The 15,068-nt window shown below is 42.3% G+C and overlaps 1 protein-coding gene across 1 annotated transcript; it reads right to left on the reverse strand.

Moving 5' to 3' along the window:
• Nucleotides 1-2,400: 2,400 nt before the first annotated feature.
• On the reverse strand, nucleotides 2,401-14,755 carry LOC138630084 (hormonally up-regulated neu tumor-associated kinase). Its single transcript, XM_069714195.1, is given in 12 exon segments — nucleotides 2,401-2,541; nucleotides 2,544-3,184; nucleotides 3,271-3,568; nucleotides 4,865-4,948; nucleotides 5,043-5,220; nucleotides 5,873-6,008; nucleotides 8,206-8,333; nucleotides 8,543-8,681; nucleotides 8,839-8,894; nucleotides 11,916-12,085; nucleotides 12,271-12,393; nucleotides 14,495-14,755. Coding segments are annotated over 12 exon segments (2,355 nt in total).
• Nucleotides 14,756-15,068: the final 313 nt, after the last annotated feature.

Consider the following 15,068-nt stretch of genomic DNA (forward strand, 5'->3'; position numbering starts at 1 on the left):
CATCACTGACACGCAGGTATTCAATGTCATTGTTAAAGGCACATGCTACTCAGACAGAACAAAGTTCACTACAGCATGCACGCAATGTCCCAGTAGCCAAGGATACATCTTTATGTGCTACGTGCATTATTAATCAATTTTCCATATGTTTTTTTTGTCTAATTTCTTACCTACATGTCCTATTCAGATTCAGTCCAACTCAGCTCAGTTCGTAATAAGGGAGGGTAGTGGATACTTTTTATACACGCCAACTTCTCCAACATACAAAATAAACTTTATTTATCCATTTTTTCTGGTTAAATGCATGATTTAACCACATTTAAATTACTCTGAAATGGCCCTTTAATTAGTTTCTGGGTTGTTTTTAAGAATTAAAGCCCTTGTCTTTCTTTAGGCTTACTTGTCTTGGCAGGCTCACTGTTATCCTGCTATTCTTGTTAAGTGTATTGCCATTGTACAGTGTAAATGCGCGTGTATGTCTGATACAGTATCAGAGCTTAGTGGTTCATATCACTGTTAAGTAGCCAGAGACAGGTAACAGGAGTGGGGGACGTATCCACCTCAGTGGGTTCAATCTGTCCTTATTGGGCACACACGGAACATGCACCTGACCAACACACACACACACACACACACACACACACGCAAACAGAGTATCTGGTAACAGCCGGTGAATTATTTAGCAGCCACGTTGAGTGCCGCGAAGCAGCAACCAGATTCTTCCACATCTTGGCACCTGAATATTAATGATCCAGAGACCTTGACTTTAGAAAAGAAGAGTGAGGAGAACAAGGGAGAAGACACTTTGCCAGAGATTTGGGGGGAAATATTATTGACTTCTTTCTCTTTTTGAAATGGTCAGGTACAAAGATAGAGCTTCAGATTTGTGCCGAAGTCATTGGTTGATTTATTGACCAACCTATGCTGACAAACACAAACTGTTAACGAGCTGAGTTTGCTGCCATGACTCCACTACAACTATTTTGGCCCATGCCCACACCACAAAACACTACCAAGTGTAACTGGAGAAGAGTCAGCTCATCAGTTTACCAAACGAAAAGCTGTGGTAGCACTAACGAGGCCAAATTCAACTACCATAACCTGGTCACATCCCAGGGCGACAAATACTGACGTTTTGTCACAGCCCACTGATGCCTCAGACATGTGCACAAGGTGCCTCAGGTTTAGGCACCAAAAGGAAAAGACAAAGGGTTGACTTAAAACATTTGATTTTACCTGAGGTATATACGTTATGCAACTTCTGCACATTACTTACACGAAACACAATTTTGCTTTGTCACGGACAGGTCTATCAGGTGGAAGTCCTGTGTTTGTTACATCAAACCACCCCCAACCTCCCAGCACATGTTTTGTCACGACCTCCTCCTTTAGTTGGTCACAGTGCAGAGGGCACATTGTGTGTATCTCTTTGATTCCAACGGATTTGACAAAAAAAGCAGTATTTGATGCTTTAGCATTTAAAATGGGTTGACTAGATACCAATTAGTATTGTTCTTTCTTTCTTTTAATGTCTTTCACATATTAGTTTCTAGTTTCCTCATGAGGATGAGTTGTACTTCTAGTAAAGGGGGTATTCTTAGGTAGCCAGCAGACAAATGTAAGCTTCAATAAAATTATTTCACATGACCTTTAGTGATTGACAGGCAAAGCATGCTAGATAAATAGTAGTATTTACGACATGAACGAACAAACCTCTATCAAAGAATGTTCAAAGTTAACGAAACATCATTGTCACTGAGCAAATGAGTGGGCCTCAGCAGTGGAGCTTCCCTCAGTAAATTGGTAAAATCACAGCTATGATAGGTCGAAAGACTCGTGTCAAAACACTCCCATTTTTGTTTTTTGCTTTGATGTAGTCTTGATTGAGCAATAACTTTGCAAAAACACTGCCACAAAGACACATTAAAGTAGAATTGAGATCTGTTTTTACTTTGACTTTACAAAAATGTGTTTAAGAATAGTGAATACAAACGGAACCAAAAGTCATTATGCATTCTGCATTTCACATTGTGATGGGTGGAGACTCAGAAGAAAATGGTTGACGTCAGTCTGGCTGGCGAAGGCTGGACTTAATTGATGAATTTATAGTCAGTTTGTATTTTTGGCACTAGAGGCTGTTTGCTTGGGAAGGAGTCTTGTTGGTGAGCAAGGCATGAATAGAACATTAAAAGTAGAGAAAAATAGCTTCAGTATTGTATCTTTTTGTAGCTGCCATTTACAGGTGATATTTAATATGCTTGTGCACAGTCCTCAGCTGTTGTTTGCCCCTATATCAATACAGACCCGTATTTCTTAAATGCTAATCTGCCTTTCAAACGTGTCACTAACCTCCTAGCCTCTTTGGGTGCACCGATTCTGGCGACTATCACTGCCTCTCTATCAGTAGTCCATGCTGTGGAGCTGATTCTTCCTTTCCGTTTTCCCTTGCAGAGCCGCAGGAAGCAGCGGCAGATTCAGGTCCGCCACCCGGCGCTGGAGAGATGAACGTAACTGAACCGAATTCCTCTTGGCTCCTCCTGTTCTCTCTCTCCTCCTCCTCCTCCTCTTCCTCCTCCTCCTCCTCCTCCTCCTCCTGCTGCTGCTGCAGACAGCTCTTTTCTCTTCCCCCTCTCCTGCCTCAGATTCTTGATGACCAGAGTATGTTGTCTCTGTGAGGGGAAAGCAGGAGGTTTAGACCCATTCACAAGGAGTCCCGGGGGCCCAGGTCGGGTCAGCCCTACCCATGTCATCTTCCTCCTCTGTCCATCTTTGAGCCCCACGTTGCGCAGGCGGGGGAGCAGGGCGGAGGGGGACGTCTGGGTTGTCTCCATGGTACCCAGGTGCCCTCTGTCTGGGGAGTGTGTGTCGGTCTCCAGCAGCATCCTGGGAGAGATGCCATTCTTCTCTGAGGAATAAAATGTTTGCAGCTTCTCCAGCCGCTCGTTGATGCTCAGGTGATGAGAGTCATCCTGGTGGCGGTTGTCATGGAAGCAGTCTGACCCAGGGTCGGCCGCCCCATCTGACTGAGTCGTCCTGAGCAGGTGCGTGTGTCGGATCGGCCTCGACGTGCTGCTGTCTTTGATTGGCTCAGCTGGTAAGGGGACTTGGCAAGGGGCGGAGTCACAGAGTTGAGAGGCGGAGCTTTTAGGAGGTGAAAGATGGACGAGTTCCCTGTCTCCAAACACTGACACTAGAAAACGCAAACATAAACAGACGGTGATGTGGAATAAACTGCACTGCGGATGTGTGTAGCATTACATAACTCCTCACCTTCAGGAAACAGCGTCTCTCTGGTCTCCAAGGTGATGGCGTTCTCCTCATCTATAGCCCCATCTTCTGCAGACAGCGGGGCGGGGGAGGGGGAAGGAAGGCGAGGGTGTAAAGAGGGGGAGGTAGAGTGAGGGAGTTGGGGTAGGGAGGAAGAGGGGGGACGGTTCTCATCATCCTCTCTGTGGTCCTTCCTGTTCAGGTCCTCGGTCCTCTTGCTGTTGCTCTGACACTCAGTTGTCTGTTGGGCCCTCAGAGGCCGGCTGAACTGCTTCGAGCTTTTATCATTGGCCGGTTCATTCTGTAGAGAGGCAGTGATTGGTTGTCAGGAGGCACAATAATTTTATTCAGGCATAAAGACTTCTGTATTTAAATATCACTGCATATAGTAGGTTTCCTGACTCTTTCTAATATATCAACACCACTTCCTGTGCTTTATCACGTGTCACGTATCATTTTTTTGCACAAGCAACAAGGATACTTGTGCTGCTTCTAAGACGGCAAAATTAATGACTCAACAAAAGAACCGGGGTGTGTTACAGCAAATTAAAAACATGTAATCAAGTTGCCTGGTGATATTTAGTATTTTCTTATTGTCAGCAATAATCCAAAGCGAAACCCTTGCACTGATTTGTGCCATGTACCTTCATGTCCAACAAAATGCTAAAACCACTTCAGTGAACAAACACTGTTTAACTGACTCAGATGTTCCTTCATCATGTCTGACACAGGACTGCCCAGTCTCACATCTCAAATGTGTCATTTTGTGCTAAATTGTTCCAAAGTGCCAAGCACATTAGTTTCACAATAATCTGTTAGAGATTGGGTTGAGAAGCAAGTCCTGTGAAGGAGGAAGAGCAGGACGAGGTTAGGGGTGGTTAGATGGATCTAACTCAGGACTATCACCCAGGAGAACGAAGACTGACCACATGAGAAAACAAAAATATATATGGATTTCTTTTAAGTAACGAATGTAACATACTTATTTTAGCCGAGCCCATGATTTTATTGATGACCTTAAACCTAACCACATTGTTTTGGTGCTTAAACTGAAGGGACCTTGTGTGTGTGTCTGACACTATAGAAGGCTTTGTTGGACAGAAAATAATACAGTAGGGCAAACATAAACATAAGCATCTCAAAATTTGTGAGCTGTAATTGTGAAACTAAGACATTTTGCCCTGTAGACCAACATAGCTATGGCAATGACCCATTTTACTGAGACTGTGTTGCTTGAGGGAACTTGAGTTGAAATAGTCACCGTTGGACCAAATTTGTATTAATCCACAGCTGAAACTAGACCCGACAGAAACTGCTGTTTCCCCAGTTCACATGTTTATTAAATCCACTGTTTGCAGCTGTTGGTGAGAAATATTAAAACTAGATTTTTTTTTGTTGTGATCCCAATTAATATTCAAGAATCACATCTTTATGGAAACAACTGGGGGAAGTTGAGTAAAAGTAGTAAAATTGGCAAACAAAATGGTTTTGTTCTTTTAATATGACATGCTAAACAAATGCCTTATCCTTTGATACAGGAGTATTACGTCTCAGTGATGACAATATTTATATCATGTATTTATAATGTAAGTATTACCTGTTGCTGAGTCTTTGAGTCAGTGATGTTCTTCTCTCTCCATGTATTCTTGCTGGGAAGACTCCAGTCATTGCTGTCCAGCTTCTGCCAAATCAATCATTGTTCAAACTTAAAGGCAGATCCAGTATGTATTATTATTTTTATTAATTTGTTTGTGCGTCCGTGTTGGAGTGCAGACCTTGCCGGCTTTGGCTCCCTTCTGGCTCCTGCTGAGCTTGTTGAGCAGCAGGTGGTAGGAGGCCATGATGGCAGAGGGTCGGTTGGTGGTGAGTGTGTGTATGGTTTCAGAGAGGGAGTAGCCCAGCGTCTCTGTCATGTATGCCAGCACAGATGAGTTGAGATCCTCTGGACACAACCTGGAAAACAACAAGTAACAGGAATGTGAAAAAGAGTCATGAAGATAAAGTGTAAGAAGGAAAGGGAGTGATCTGATGGGTCGGTTAGGACTTGTTGGTGAGCTAAAGCCTTTTGCTCGAGGCCAGACCAGAGCTGGAACAATTCTTGCATCGTTCATGTGGATTTCAGAAAACACATTATTGCCAGAAAGAGCCATACATGATTGCATTTCCACACTGCGTAAAGTGATAAAAGCCTTTTAGTCGTGCTGTAATATACAAAGCTGTTACACTGCAGACCACAAAAATTTTCATTTTGTTCAAAAACATGCAGTGATTTCCCTCTTGGCTTTTTTGTTCACATTGTAATGTTTGCTGTAGAACTCTCCCCGAGGAGTCTTTGTGTCTCTCTTTTCTCTCATATAAATTCTTATGGTACAAACATTGAGCAATAATTAAAAAAAATATATATATACAGTTTTTCTTATATTTAAGTGCATTTACAAAATGTCATTTAAAAGTGATCAATTCTGCAAAGATGTTATTTTTTGAATGTCAATTTATTTCATCTGCATTTAAGGAAAGTATATTTTTGTCAACCTCAGGTGTGTTTGTAGGCAATATGTGGTCAAACAGTAGATAGACTGGACCGTGGATGTGTGCAGATCTCTACCTGTTTTTAGGAGAGAGTGTGTGAAGTGGTTTCTTGGCATATCCCTCGTTGATCCATCTGTCCTCCATCGCCACTCTGACACTGGGTCTGTTTGCTGGGTCTGGCTCCAGGAGAGACAACACGAATGACACTGCACCTGCAGGAAGAGCAAACATAAAGCTGTATAACATTTGATTTATGGATTTTCATTATCTTAAATTCAGTTATTTCTGTATTTCTTTTGACATAAATTCTTAGTGCCCAATTTTTTAAAAGTTGAATAGATGTACAAGCAGCTTGGTGAGAGGACATTTTAGTTTTGACCATCATCCAACACATCAGAACAAGGTACATTTCCCTATAATTTACCCAAGCATGGTCTCTATTACAAAAGTGTTTGGATAAACACGAAAAAATTTCAATCAAAGCATGACAAACTGCCTTTTGGCAGACTTTGTCTCATTTACTCTGAGCTTGATTGGAAGCACATGTAAAGTGGTATACTGTATGGACCAGCATCTCTCCCACACATAGTCTGTATATAAAAATGGACGTGGTCTGCAGGCCACAAAAGTGAAGTGAGTGCGGGACTGCAATACCACTGTGGACCAGAAGGGGTGAAATCTTCTGGCTCCAATAGACTCCCATTCAAAAAGCATCAACTTCTCTCATGAAATACAAAGTCAATAATTATTTTTCACAAGTCATTATGGTGTCATCAGCTGAAGTCCCTTCTTCTGATCAGTGTTCTGGTGGTCCATCTAAAAATAATTCCACAATAAATGTGATAATAGAGGTCTGTTTGATGGCATGCCTGGTTCGATTGACATGGGCTCAGTCTGGTTGCTGGTATAGGTGGACGGGCAGAGTGCCCCAAGGTTTTCACTCAGATCCAATGCTCCCTCCTCCCCATCCTCACCCTCTCTTCCAAATATGGTCACATATGACTCCAAAAACCAAGATGGTGATGGCCTAAATGCCAGACTGAAGGCTTCAAAACAGCAGTTAACAAACCAGTCGTTAACGTCACAATGGTTTGCCAATTGCTCACACAGGACCCCCGGCAACAGAGATATTTTTGTGTATTTTTTTCATGCACACCTGAGTTGGAATTGCGTTGGTTTGCCCAAATGTTTTAAACTAAAGGAGTTAAGCAACTAAACAGTGTTACACAATTACTTCAGACTTGTGTCACTCATTGTGACTTCAGTGAAACTGTATCATAGACGACCTCGTGGAAAGAGACAGGATTTCCCTTCAGGAAAACCAATTCAGCCTGTCAGCCTGTGACACAGAGCTGTCCTGGATCAGCCAAGCAGGGTTGATGGTTTGAGCCAAGATGGGGATTCCAGATAAGCTTCACAGTCTGGAGGAGTGGATGGACTCAACCGGGATGGTTGCCACACTCACAGACAAATAAGCCAAGACGGCCCCACTCCATTTACTTCTATCAGTTCTCGTCAATGACAGAGCCAGAGCAGCTCGGCCCAGTCAGGGTCAACTCAATTTGTTTGTAATCAATAAAACCAAAGATACTATTTATCGATTTTAAGCCATAAAAACTTTGAATAATAATTTTTATGGACATGTTGGTGCACATACAGCTTGATAATAAAACATTACAAACGAAAACATGCAAAGAGCAAATAATATTAAAAAAAAAAAAAAAAAACATTACATGAGCAAAACCTGTTAAAACACACAAAACAAAGACAAAAAGTAAAGACAAGAAAACAAATGAACCAACAGCTCGACCAGTCTGACAGAAGTTCAAGAATTACTGAGGGAGAAGGAAAAGCAAGACAGTAAAAGTGACGCAGAGTTTAAAAAAAAAAAAAAAAGAAAAGAAAAGAAAGAAGACTGGTGAAACAAACAACCCCAGAGGCAGGATAAAGTCTGGAAGTTAGTGTGGATGTCGCAGATGCCCGAACATGGTAGCGATACAAATGCTAATCCGATCTTGTCACAGTTTCAGAGACGTGCTGGTTTTCCCCACAGTAACAGGAGCTATGTTTGTTTGTGGCGACATGGCGCCATGACAGAGTGTAACGGAGTGACTATGTGTGAGAGCTGGACCAAAATAAAGTAGAGAGAAACCGAGACACAACTGTGGAGTTAGTAGACAACAAGTGGAAGAAGAAAGAAATCAGTGAAGCGTTTTCCTCCTATTTTCTCCCATTTTCAAAAAACATCACTCCACTACTTGGCTGTCCTATTATCTCTTTCAGCTATCATAATGCAATCTAACATCTAAAGATTTCTCCGAGATCTAATCCAGACTCAGTCCATACTTGACTGAGTGTGTATTTTATAAGTAATTATTGTTTTATGTGAAGAAGTGCCTCCGACGGTACCTTTGCTGATGTCACTGGGGATGCTGCCGATCTCTCCGTTGACCATCTTCTGGTGCAGCTGTTTGATGTTGAAAGGCTCAACAGTGAAGGGAAGAGTCCCTGTCAGCATGGCAAACATGCTCACACCTCTGCAGACACACACACACACACACACACACACACACACACACACACACACACACACACACACACACACACACACACACACACACACACACACACACACACACACACACGAGAAAAATGTGAGGAAACACAAACACCGAAATGTATCTTTTCAGAAAAACAGCTTTTCACATCCAAACAGCCAGCAGGCCTGTTCGGCTGTATCACTTACACGGACCAGACGTCCACTTTGGGTCCGTACTTCCTGTGAGCGAGCAGCTCCGGGGCAGCGTAGGCAGGACTTCCACACTGGGTGTTGAGGAGCTCCAGAGATAAAGATTCAGCCTTCAGTGTGTTACTCAGGCCAAAGTCTGTGTGAAACATCATCAGTTTTACAGCGAGGTCCTGTTTCTGCATTTTCAGGAACACATGATCGCCAAGACAACTTCTGTAGTGTCCTGATCGGTTTAACCTTTTGCATCAGTGTTTAACAGTGTCAAGTCAGAATTTGTGTGAATGCCAACATACCTACAATCTTTATGTTGTTATGTTCATCCAGGAGGAAATTTTCAATCTTTAAATCTCTACAAAAGAGAACAAGAGACAAATGTGGTCAGTCTAAAAAGGAAGAAATTGGTTCATATCTTTTATGAGCTCTGTCCTGAAAGTTTCTTGAGTAATTTTTTCCCAGACAGTTTCGGAGCAATTTACGTGACAGACATGATTTTGGCTGTTCAATTTAAGAACTCCTGCAATGTGTGCTTGGCCTTACAAAGCGTTTTCTGTGTATTTATGGATAACCAAATGAGATGGGACCAGACTGGACCCACAGAAGCAAAAAGAAAACCCAAAAGTTAAATTAGGGTTTGGGTAGAGCTCAAGCTTTAAAAAACATTGCTGAAAAGGAGTTTTTTTTATTTTATTTCAGAAAGAACATTTAGTGGTAATTTCAGAGGATTAGTTTGTTTTGGACAAACTAATCCTCCAAATGTAAAAACCTGCAGCCATCGTGATTTTCTAGTCAAGTCAAACTGCTCCTCTTGACTTCTTCGTTATAGTTGAGTACTATCTCTGCGTTCACCTGAAAAAGTCACCTCACTCCCCCGAAAGTGCCCCCGCCTCGCCACCAACCGCATCGCCTGCTCTGAAACTACCGAGCTAAATGAAAATCTGCGGTCAGGAGGGAGAGAGCCCTTATAAACTATAGCCTGGGAATTCGCCATGTTCCTTTCATCTGGCTTCATCTAACCAACAGACACAGAAAAACCCAGAGAACCCGGCTCACAAAACCCCAGAGAAGTTCAAAGAGAGACGGAGGAAGAAAGAGGGGAAAAGAGCCAGAAAAGAGCGAGAGCAGACATTGTCATAAAGGAGAAAATGTATGCGGTAAACCTATTGAATGTGGGTGGCAGGAGGTGCGTTTAAGTGCAAATTTTCCATTTATTTCCAGTTTAATCATCTCTGTGTGGGACTGCGGCCGGAGAGGGCGTGAGCGTGTGCATACATGTGTGTGAGCGCGCGGGCGTGTGTGACAGAGAGAGGTGCCGCTGAAGGGTTCAGAGCGACGTCGTTGAGGGACTTCATTAGAGAGGAAGTCCATGATGTTGTGATGATGTGTGAATCATGGCGCCGGCGCAGGATGATGAGGTCATTGCCTGGTAATCACATTCCCACCTTCAGAGAAGCCAAAGTCTTAAACCAAAGTGCAGTGCTGTGTGTACTGTGTGTGGATACGGTGTAGGTCTGTATGGATGTGTGTGCATGTGTGAGTATTGGGTCTCTAACACCTACACATTATAAGATGCCACAAAAATAACACTCATCTCCCACACTGCACTGTGCCAGATATTACCTTCCTTGCAGCATTTCCACCTCTGAAGGCTGTTAATGCCCTGCAAACTACCCTGTGTGTGTGTGTGTGTGTGTGTGTGTGTGTGTGTGTGTGTGTGTGTGTGTGTGTGTGTGTGTGTGTGTGTGTGTGTGTGTGTGTGTGTGTGTGTGTGTGTGTGTGTGTGTGTGTGTGTGTGCTTGAAATGCGCACAGAAATCTACAAGGTCTAACCTGAACAATAGCTACTGTTTCCTACTTTGGTTCCTTTCAACACCAGAAAGTGAAAATAACATCTGAATCCCTCTTTTGTTTTAGTTATTTTTTTTTTTAGCCAAGTCTCTGATTGGGCCAATCACCTCAAAACAAAGCCAACTTTCCGAATCTCAAGCTCTTGATTGGCTGAATGTTATGCTGGTCAAGCATGCATGAGTCTCATATCACGCCAAGTGTGTCTTTGACACGCGTGGCATCATATAGACATGAGAAGAACTGTTGACATCAGAGGCAGGTCGTGTGCCGAGGGTCATGTGACAAACATCACTACGGCGGTGATGAGATGAGATGAAGTACAAATGCCGTTGAAGTCCTTGTGCCACAGACGAGAGGCCACAAAGTGTTTTTTGATTTTTAACCACATAGTTTTTCCTAAACTCAACCAAGATTTGATTTTCCCAAACCTTAACCATGTGGGTTGGTTCTGTTTTCCTAAAGCACTTGACATTGATTCGTCTCACAAGGCAAAAACGTAACAATGATTAGCTTCCTCCGAGTGGAAAGGCTTGTGTATTACACCTTTTGCAGTGATACAAGCCTGCAAGCATGGTTTTGGTAAATCAGTTCAAAAGTCTATTACAAAAAAGTTACCAATGTTTTAGTTGCACTTTGCTAATTAAATATCAGTTTGTTGTTAAGTCATTTCAACAGTTCTCTCTCCTGAATGACAGTGTCACACTTAGGTGTTCCTAAAAAAAAAAAAAAATCAATTAACAATTAAAAAATTCTGAAGAGGACATTTGTGTCTTCTTCCTCAAAGCAGAAAGAAAATCTGGAGAAGTACGATTTTCTTTTTCATAGTTTAACTACCGAATGGGACATGTCTCCTTCAGTGCTTAATGAGAAGTCAAATGTCAGTTGGTGTGCTCTGCAGGCTTCACATCCCACATCGTGTAAATCACATATTGGACCACAATTGCCTTCCGGACAAGCTGCGACTGAAAATCTGTCCCAGACGTTCAGATTTAAGGTGAGCACGGGGAAACTTTGTTTCAGCAGATGATTGTGAAAACAGACTTTCTAGTGTCAAACTGCACATTCATCACTCTGCAACCCAGAGTGCTCAAACACCCAAACGAAGTAAGAAGAAGCAAAACAAATGCTGTTAAAACCGTGATCATAATAATGTAGCACAGATATCTTCAGACCTGAATCACCTTTAGATCAGTCTCGGTGGGGAAGATGGACCTTAATTTACTGCGTATTGTTTTCATAGCAAGTCATGTATTGTTTTTTTCTACTTGAGTAATCATTTAGTCCAACCAATAGTTAAAAATACTGTTTACAATCATATTAAATCGGAAAAAAACACACAAAAAACACACTATTACACTGTGAATATGCAAATATTTTAGAATTTCTGATATTTGATGAAGGACTAATTAAAGATGTTTTGCAGCAGCATTAGAAGTCTTCAAAGACTGTATGAACAGAGTTTGAACTATCTCTTAATGAGGCAGATGTCTCTACATGCACAAGTGTTGTCGTGTGTGTGCAGTGACCTGTGTACGATGCCATGTTTGTGCAGGTGCTCCACGGCAGAGAGGATCTGTCGGGTGTAACGCCGCACCTCCCTCTCCTCCAGCCTCTTCCTCTCACAGATCCTGTCCATCAGGTCTCCGCCGGCACACAGCTCCATGGCCATGTAGTAACTGTTCTCCGTCTCCAGAGTCTGACACACAGAAGGATTCATGTGTGCTTTATTCATCAGCAGCAGATATTAAAAATGAGCTTTTGTCCACAATCAGTTTTAATGGAACCAAAACTGAGCAGATGTAATATTTGTAATCTTCCTCATTACTGCAGTACATTTGATTCTGATGTGTGAATATGATTTTTTTTAATTTTTTTTATTACCTCCAGCAGAACTACGATGTGAGGATGTCGGACCATCTGATGAATTCGAGGTTCCCTCTTCATGTTCTTCAGCACATAGGAGTCCTGGCGTGCTTTCTTCTTGTCTATCACCTTAATGGCTACCTAAACACACACACACACACACACACACACACACACACACACACACACACACACACACACACACACACACACACACACACACACACACACACACACACACACACACACACACACACACACATATATCACTGAAGGTTTTTACTTGAATTTATCAAAGGAAATTAAATAAGCACTTAAAAAAAAATCCACCAGGTTGTGTTTGATCTGAAAAATGTGTAACACACTTCTCTACTCAGGATACACGTCCTTGTGACTTCAGAGCTTTCCTTCTGCAGTTGTCATTAAAGACTGTATTATGTAATCACTTTCTACACATACATTTTCTCCACTCATCTACAGGTTTAAGCCAATGGCCTCCAGTCATGAAGCTCTAATGAGCACTTACCAGTTGTAAGTTTAACCTATAGCAGTACTGAATGCTTAATGTTCACTTTACACATGACAAAACTGTGAAAGAAAAAAAAAGTTACGAATCAGAACAAAAAAAAAGCTAGAAAAGAGCAGGTACTCAGTGAACCCTCCTCAATTAACAGAGAAATATGTGTTTCTCACGGTCCAAAAATAAAGAAGTCATCTCTTTTTATACTTAATCCTCTCACTACTGAGAGCTCAACGTCTTTAGTGGATAACATTGGCAACTATTTGTGTCCTCACCACCCATTTCCCCTCAAGATAATGATGATGGGGAAAAAAGGACTTGGCTTGAACAGGAAATAAAATTCCCAAACATTATATTTTAAGGACTTTAACAAAAACGCATGGGGAATTTGCCTTTAGCTGCTGTGGGCCTCGTTTCTGCAGCAGTGTACCGACTTCAGCTCTGTGGACATTTTTAAAAGAAACTTTTCTTAGCCTGGCTTTTTAAAGTGCAATCAGCACTGAATTCGATAACTTTGTATCCATTGTTTAAATTTTTGTTTTTACATTTTTATTATTTTATTGTTGTAAGTTTTTAAATCTTGCTAAATTGTTTATGCTATCAACTTAAACTGTGAATTACTATAAGGCTGTATTTCTGTGTGAAAGGTGCTAGATACAGAAAATAAAGCTTAGTAATTAAGCTGACTTTATTGAAAATGAGGCAGCTTGACCAGATGACTCGCAGAACTAATCAGGTTAACACTGAGGTGTCAATGATGGAGAATCATTTGTCAGATGAAGAGGGCTCAGTTTACCAACATCATGCTTGAGCAAATGTCTATATTATTAAAATGTTTTATTCTGTGACTTCAGTCAAAAGTAAAATAAAGTCTTCAGAGAAACCTCCAGGCCTCCAGCGATTAATGTTTGCATATTTGCAGACTTCTCCCTCACCCATCTTGTATCTGCAGAGGCTAACTGGGGTTAAGAGGAGCAAACACCCCCCTACAGATGAGTTTGGCCATTGCTACGGCAACCAGGTTAGGTACATAGCCCAGGGTCAGGGACTCGGTAACCAGTGAGAGTTACACACAGAGACACACGAACACAAAAGAATACGCAAACACATGTGCAGGTTCCAGTGCACAATACGTACAGACATGCTGAGCGGTCCTAGTTTAGAATTGCAACATCATAAACAGATATAACGGATATAGTACTAACAAACAAGAGGAGTCCTGCCATTTTTTTTTAGTTAATATGGAAGAATAACATTTATTTGAAACCACAGAAAAGTGTAGCTTTTCCTATATTATGTACATATGTCCAGATATATTATGATTTGGGATATAATATATAAGAAAATAAATTGTAACTTCAGTCTTGTGTTGGTGTTTTCCATCCGTTTTCACGTTTCTAAGAATGTAACAACAGACATATTGTGCAGAAACAGATCCACTTAAACCCACTGAGCAATGTTGTCCTGTAAAATCCCTTTAAGTGCCTTGGATATGAAATAAGTAGTTCTAGATGGAGTTCTTGTACAAATAACAAGAATAATAACAGGCCACTACCTTTCTGCAAACTCATTTAATCATCAGTTAGAAGTCCCGAGGTGCAACCATGTAATCATAATCTTGTATGTGTGTGATCTTTTTCTTTGCCGATGTGCCACCCCTCCGGTCTGAAGCATGTCACCTCACTTCTACTCTAATTCTCAAATCAGAGACAGAGCACCGACCTTCTCCCCCGTGCCGATGTGCAGCCCCTCCATCACTTTGGCAAACGAGCCCTTGTTGATCATTTTCCCCACCAGGTAGGACCCCACCCGTTTGGAGTGGGGGAAGCTCCGCAGCAGCTCCCTGGGGACCTTCAGGGAGGGCAGAGACGGCCGCTCCCGGCCGAGCCCCGAGGCTTCCCACTGGGACGCTCCACGGTCTCCTGCGACCCCTCCCTCTGCCACCATGTCCTCCAGAGAGGGCTTCACTGCAGCAGCTGGCATCCCGGACTGGGCCCGGGCCCCATGTGGCCGCCCCTCACGCTCACGCTCAAATCCAAACACAGGACTGTCCTCGCAGAGTGCACATACTAACACGCACAGATGCACGTAAACAGACACACAGTGGTTTAGTTTTACTCGAAGGAGGCAGAACTCTGAAATCCTTCTTCAGGACGAGGTGATTTCTGTTATCCTCTCTCAGGTAAGTACATCCTGTATCCACATCCACTCTGATGTGTGGCTCCACATTTCTTCTTTGTTTGAACAAATACAAGCGTCTCCAAGTGTGTTTCTCAGGTAGTGAGCTGGCGTCTCG

The sequence above is a fragment of the Brachyistius frenatus genome, unplaced genomic scaffold (assembly GCF_029030835.1).
Source record: "Brachyistius frenatus isolate BFR_SWC_R1_liver_20210118 unplaced genomic scaffold, ASM2903083v1 Contig_128, whole genome shotgun sequence".
In the NCBI taxonomy this organism is placed as follows: domain Eukaryota; kingdom Metazoa; phylum Chordata; class Actinopteri; family Embiotocidae; genus Brachyistius; species Brachyistius frenatus.